Here is a 7,440-nt window from a genome sequence, read left to right as displayed (position 1 = left end):
GTAGAGCATCACAATCTATTAGACTATGTAGGGGAAACAAGTATAGGAAAAAAGAAAAAAAATATGATATTTACAAAAAGAACACTATATTTCAAGGCAAAATATAATCTTCATTCATTCAACAGATATTAATGCCCTGACTATTGCATGTTAGGCACTGAACTAAACCTGTGGATATGTCACTAAAGAAGACAAATATAGGCAAGATGCTCTTGTAATTAATAAAACACAAATTCATTTTAAAAAGATATACACACACCAAACTTTGTAGACTGAATAAATTATCTGTTTTTATGAGTTAGTTCCTATAAAGTGCTTAAAATTGTACCTGGCACATAGTAAGCATTCTGTATATGTTAGCCATTGTAATTATTATACGAAAGTCTATAGACAAAGATTTGTGCATATGGCCATTCAAATCCTTTAACATAGTGTCTATTGGAAATAACACATCTCTCCTAGAGTTTGGAACCACCACATGCACTTCTCTTCTTTGTTCACAGTTGATACAACTGGCAGTACAAACAGTCCCTGACTGATACATTCAATAGAAACTTGCAATTGGAATTTTGAATTTCAGTCTTTCCCCATTCTGTTGATAAGCAGTACTGTCCTCTCTCCTGATGTGGGGCAGTGGCAGCAAGCCACACCTCCCAGTCAGCCGTGCAACCACAAGGGTAAACAACTGATACTGTACACTACAGTATACTGTATTCAATAAATCACATGAGATATTCGATACTTTATTGTAAAATAGGCTTTGTAGTAGATGATTTTCCCCCAATTGTAGGCTAATGTAAGGTTCTGAGCACATTTAAGTTAGGCTAGGCTAAGCTATGATATTTAGTAGGTTAGGTGTACTGAATGTATATTCAGCTTAGGATATTTTCAACTTATGATGGGGTTATTGGGACATAACCCCATCGTAAGTTAAGGAGCATATATAATTACTTCGTTGAAAAGACAGTAATTAATGAGGTAAAGACTAGATTTTGCTTTGCACTTGAACTTTAACAACAGGATATTTTCTTCACAAATTGCATTTGCAGCTGATATTTCCAGAGCAAAAAGTGCTCGATCTTCCTACCATATTTAGTACGTGGAGAGGTCATGACAGGATAATTCCCTACCCTGCATATCCAAGAACTTGGAAATAAAACAAATGAGATAACATTATCTGCTGATAAATAAACTAATAAGAACTGTCATACATAATGGATAAAAATCAGCTGTTTCCAGAAGTCACTTTAAAAGACAAGATGTGTTACAAGGTTAGAAATCATTAAGCAGGCATTTGAGTTGAATGTGGAAAAAAAAACTGTAAATCAGTAGCAATAACACTGAAGACAAAACGTGTGGATAACAAGCAGGTAGTCTCCAAGGAGTTTGAAAAAGTGGACCCAAATGGTAAGAATTTTGCAGTGTTTTTCCATCTCTGTCCATGAGTGACCAACATCTCATCTGAGAGATGTCAGTAATGTGTCCTAGAGAAGGTGTTCCTTATTCTGAGACATAATGCCTGGCACAAGGTAGATATATAACAAATATTTGTTAAATAGCAATCCATCCCCTTTTATACTCAACTCCACCCAGGACCCTTACCATCATGAAATACTGGTGAACACAAGTACTCCAGTCAGCTGGAGAATCATTTACTCACTGTCAATTCTGAATTGGAAAATATGAGTATGAATATAAATATCACTTTACTATACATTTCGTGTAGGTTGGTCTTCCGGAGTCAGGTCAACTCTGGATGTCTGACAAATCCATTTTGTGAGGACTTATGTAAGCTGCCCTTTGACCTTTCTGTACCCACCTCTCTCATTGCAAGACTTATTTAGGAAGAAAAGATGTGCTTGTTAGAACAGAGGGGTGTTCATATGCATGCACACACATCATACCTTCATGTGGATATAATACAGTATTAATGTTGAAAAAGCCTGAAGGAATGGTCAATACTCACCACATAATGTAAGTTACTATGTAAGATAATTCTCTCCTTTGAGTTACAGAACTGAAAGATGTATCATTTCTCAAGTTATTTTGGGTTAGCTGGTTAGCTCAGTTGCTTAGAGCACAGCCTTGAAACACTAAGGTCAAGGTTTGCATCCCTGTACCAGCCAACCAGAAAAAAAGGAAATATTTTTTCTGTGTTTTGTTTAATGGTTCAGAACACAGGCTTTAGGGGCATAGACAGACCCAGGTTGGAATCTTGGTCTGGCCACTTGACTGGCTGTGTGCATATTAACCTCTGGGTTATATTTTCCCATTTCTGAAATGGAAATAACAACAGTGGCTTCATCACAGGATGAAGGGAGAATGAAATGAGACAGCTTCTTGTTAGTACAGTGCCCAGCAGATGCAATACATGATAGCTATTTCTATTATTAGCCCCTAAGGGAGCCCTCAGACTGTGGTTGATCTTTCCACTTTTCTAGAACTGCTGTGTACTTTTTGTTTCTATGATGGAGAGAATGAACCTTCTTTTCTAGACATGGTTGATTCCTCTTGTAAGGATATGGTGCTTCATAGCCATATGAAGGGGCTGGCGGGTTAGCTCAGCTGGTTAGAGCACAGCCTTGTTACACCAAGGTCAAGGGTTAAGATCCCCATACCAGCCAGCCACCAAAAAAAAGCAAACAAGCATAAAATGATATTAAAAACAACAACAACAACAACAACAAATAGCCAGTTCAGGGATATGCTTTGGTCATGGCACCTANTTAGTACAGTGCCCAGCAGATGCAATACATGACAGCTATTTCTATTATTAGCCCCTAAGGGAGCCCTCAGACTGTGGTTGATCTTTCCACTTTTCTAGAACTGCTGTGTACTTTTTGTTTCTATGATGGAGAGAATGAACCTTCTTTTCTAGACATGGTTGATTCCTCTTGTAAGGATATGGTGCTTCATAGCCATATGAAGGGGCTGGCGGGTTAGCTCAGCTGGTTAGAGCACAGCCTTGTAACACTAAGGTCAAGGTTTGGATCCCTGTACCAGCCTACCAGAAAAAAAGGAAATATTTTTTCTGTGTTTTGTTTAATGGTTCAGAACACAGGCTTTAGGGGCATAGACAGACCCAGGTTGGAATCTTGGTCTGGCCACTTGACTGGCTGTGTGCATATTAACCTCTGGGTTATATTTTCCCATTTCTGAAATGGAAATGACAACAGTGGCTTCATCACAGGATGAAGGGAGAATGAAATGAGACAGCTTCTTGTTAGTACAGTGCCCAGCAGATGCAATACATGATAGCTATTTCTATTATTAGCCCCTAAGGGAGCCCTCAGACTGTGGTTGATCTTTCCACTTTTCTAGAACTGCTGTGTACTTTTTGTTTCTATGATGGAGAGAATGAACCTTCTTTTCTAGACATGGTTGATTCCTCTTGTAAGGATATGGTGCTTCATAGCCATATGAAGGGGCTGGCGGGTTAGCTCAGCTGGTTAGAGCACAGCCTTGTTACACCAAGGTCAAGGGTTAAGATCCCCATACCAGCCAGCCACCAAAAAAAACCAAACAAGCATAAAATGATATTAAAAACAACAACAACAACAACAACAACAAATAGCCAGTTCAGGGATATGCTTTGGTCATGGCACCTATCTGGGTCCAGTGACTGTCGTTTGCTTGGGGAGAACTGGTGAACTTTATTCAAAAGACAGGATAATTTATTTTCTCAAGAAGGTGAGCTCCTTCATTGGGTCATTCACCATCCTCTTGCCAGTTAGCTGTGGATGACACACAGTGGTGTACTGGAGTTGGCTTATGTTGGATCACGAGAGCCCACTGTGAACATCTCTTCCAACTCCGCCTTCAGTGATGCCACACTGACATCTTGAAAGCAGCCATGGAAATGAGCAAACGCTACACATCTCCCTTTCTAGTCGGGCAGCAGAATAAAGATTTTTAAACTTGTTCCAGGAAAGAGCAAGCTGGAACAAGTATAAATTCATTTCCTTGTAGGGAGAGATGAAATGGTAACCACATACATGGAGCAGGCCACGAGGTAGGAGGACGAGCAGCAGAGAGCTAACATTTGCAGCCACTCTGCCAGGCACTGAGCAAGTATCACTAGCAGCTGGATGTTGCTGTTGGCAGAATCAGAATCCTATGTCTTGAAAACCTATCTTAAGGTGCTGTATCTTATTTCATTTTCTTTTTATTCTTCCTTAACATCATTATTGTCTTTTTTGAAAATGCCAGCTAAGCAAGGATAAAGCAAAGAGATGGTTGGCACTTTAAGGGCAGAAAAGCACAGCAACATATACTAATTCTGCTGAATATATCAGAGACTTATTAACATATTAGGAACTCAGCTTGATCTGTCCACTCTAAAACAAAAAGCTGAGATGAAGTGAAAACTAAAGAAGCTGGACATGCAGATTTCTGCACCCAGACATAGTACCCTATACACATGTCCCTCCATTTTGTGTTAGAACACCACTGATTTCCCTCTGAGGTCACCTACAGATGAGTTAATAAAGAACGGACTGAATTTGAGGATGGTAGTACAGGGGTATGGCAAAAGTAGCCAGACACACCCCTGCTGTCAAAGACCTTATCATTGGAAAGAAAAGAGGAACAATTCACTTGATTTAGTAATAACTCAGTACGCAGTGAACTACAGCTCATTGCAGCTGATATAATAACAGCTAACCTTCATGGAGGGCTTACTGTGTACCAGGTATTGTTCTAAGTGTTTTAAACATATATTAACTAATTTAATCTTCACAACAGCTCCATAAGATGATAGTTACTGTTCCCATTTTAAAGATGAGAAAAGTGAAGCACAGATAAGTAAACCAACCTGCCCAAAGTCACACAGCCAGTAAAAGGCAAAGCTGAGATTGATGGGGATTTTAGAGGGGAAATTGATTGACTGACTGATTGATTGATTGAATGAAGAGGAGAAGACAGAGAATTTGTTTTAAATATGTTGGATTTGAGATGACAGTCAGGTATCCAAGTGGTAATGAGAGGATTGGAGATGCAGGTCTGAAGTTGGTTCAGAAGACAGGAATTTACAAAAGTTATGGCAGAAGTCCTAAGAATGGTTGTGTTTTTGGAGAAAGAGAGGAGAGAGAGGAGCAGAGGACCCAACGCAGAAACTAGGAGGTTGCTTACTTTTTAGGAGCAGAGGGAAAAATAAATGCCCGCAAATGAAAAGAGAGAAGCTAGGCAGTGGAGTAAATATGGCTTCTATAATGAAATTCTTTACGAGGGCAGAGGTGGGCAAATTATAAAAATTAAATTTCACTAAGTTAGAATACCACCACACTGTACAGCACCTAGCCCCGTGTCTTACATTGGAGATAATAAACAGATGTTGGATGAATGAATGAACAAACTGTATTTCTAAGATACTAACTTACCTTATATATTTCCGGTTCTTGTGGAAAAATCACAAACTTTATGACTAAGTGTTTTTTCGAATTGTCTTTGGCAAATGTTAAAACTTCATCAAACATAATATCTGCTGCTGTATCCTTGTCTATGTTAATGCATCCAGTCCCAAGGGCAGGAAAGGATATGGAAGTTACATTTAGCTCAATACATTTTTCCAAACACTTCTTCACTGCATTTCTCAATATCTGTAGGAGAAATACAAATTTAAGATCAGACTTTGAGTTAAAAATAAGACTTCACTTTCCCCTTGAAGGGGAAGTGTCTATATTTTACAATGCCAACTTCCACTCTCCCTCAGTCACGTCCATGCTTCCTCAGCAGGCAGAGAGGTCTCACTCCATAGGGAACCCACGAGAGCTATCAGGTAGATGATGAAGAATGAAAGGGCTGAGGAACTGAAGTAACTGAGTGGCCCATTTTGTGCTATTCAGGACAGTGGGATTGTGATTCCTACCAGTTTATGTGGCCTTGCTCATCTCCCAAGTTCAGAGAGTCAACCATCAGTTTATCCCTACTCACCTGCCACTTCCAGGTCAACATACAGAGCTCTTGAAAGTTTAGAAAGGGGACAGAGATTAAAATAAGAAAGCATTTATTCAATGTCATTAAGATCTATCATATAAGTTCTCCTGGAGAAGTTCTAATATTTTTGGCAGACTTAAACTTCCATCAACTTTTCAACATCAAATTGAATACGAATATTGGAAGGATTTTTCTGTGGAAGGACCTTGGAAAACTGAGGGATAGAGAGTGACTGGAGGGCCAATTTGGGATTAGAGAGCTCTCTAGCCAAGAGAGGACAAGAAATGGTGAAGAAAAAAGACAAGGGCAGAGAAGGGGACTGACTTTCCTCTTTCCACATCTGAGTGGGTTCCCCCTGTTCTTTAATGCTTATATTTTATGTGCCTCAGGTGAAGAGTCAGCTAGAGAGCCAATCTCCACTGCAGGCACGAGTGGGAAGACACCACAGGTAACAGATTTGACTGGAATGGTGCTGGAAGGGAAATGCCAACTCATCCTGGGATTTAACACGTGGAAAGAAATATGGAGAAGCTGAATCCCCCACCTTCTTAGGAAAAGGCTTACAAGGTCTCTGGTGTAATGAGATGAACAGGTGTACAGACTGAGGGTGCTCTGATGTTTCTGTGCCCATTTGCAGTATACCCACTTGAAATAGACATACTGTATTAGTTCATTTCTGTTGCTTATAACAAAATACACGGAACTGGGTAATTTATAAAGGAAACAAAGTTTATCGCTTACAGTTTTGGAGGCTGGGAAGTCCAAAGTTCAGGGAACACATGTGGTGAGGGTCTTGGTGGTGGCGACAATGACCCAGGTTTCTCACATTGCAAGATGGTGGAAGCCGAGAGAGCAAACTTCTCATGTGCTATTCTCTTTTTAAATCCCTCAGAAACATGCCCATGACCACCATTTTTAATCCATTCACAAGGGCATGGTCCTACAATCTAATCATCACTTCAAGGCCCCACTTTTCGATTACCGTAATAGGACTTCCCACCCTCTTTATACTGTCACAGTGAGGACTAAGTTTTGGGGGGACATTCAACCCAAGGCACAGGGATTAGGTAACATTTTAAATTAAACTTCTTAAGATAAATTGTGGCAACTATACTTGTTCAGTATTTCAGGTATTTACAGGGGTACTTGACAATATTCCATAAATGTAATGAAACAATGCAAATTTAACAAAGACTGGATAGATTACGGAGCTACATAAAGATAAATTTATTTTGAACTTACCAGATGTTTAGGGTAGCTTGATTGCCACAATACATGGTATATATATTTACAGGGCAATTTAAATCCTTTCGTGACCAGTACCAACTGGGAACCTAGAAACAGCTTATAATTTTTGTCAAATTCTCTTTCCAATTCATCTCCTGCATGTCGTAGAATTGATTTTGACACAGGTCCAACTTTAAGACCAGGTGGGTTTACAGAATTAACAATTACATCTGTCTGAAAAGGGAAGAAATGACAAGATTCACTGTTAAATTCCTTCTT

General features: G+C 39.4%; 1 protein-coding gene across 1 annotated transcript in view; it reads right to left on the bottom strand.

Annotated features, from left to right (window-relative positions):
• The window catches only part of PARP9 (poly (ADP-ribose) polymerase family, member 9), a 31,577-nt gene that overhangs the window by 14,442 nt on the left and 9,695 nt on the right, over nucleotides 1-7,440 (bottom strand). Inside the window, exons 5-6 of the mRNA XM_008585158.1 lie at nucleotides 7,177-7,395; nucleotides 5,379-5,597 (exon numbers count right to left, since the gene is read on the bottom strand). Coding sequence (XP_008583380.1) covers nucleotides 5,379-5,597; nucleotides 7,177-7,395 — 438 coding nt within the window. The remainder of the gene's footprint in view (nucleotides 1-5,378; nucleotides 5,598-7,176; nucleotides 7,396-7,440) is intronic.

The sequence above is a fragment of the Galeopterus variegatus genome, unplaced genomic scaffold (genome assembly GCF_000696425.1).
Source record: "Galeopterus variegatus unplaced genomic scaffold, G_variegatus-3.0.2 Scaffold3473, whole genome shotgun sequence".
Lineage (NCBI taxonomy): Eukaryota > Metazoa > Chordata > Mammalia > Dermoptera > Cynocephalidae > Galeopterus > Galeopterus variegatus.
The sequence above is the reverse complement of the archived record's forward strand: the minus strand, read 5'-3'. Positions and strand labels throughout refer to the sequence as shown.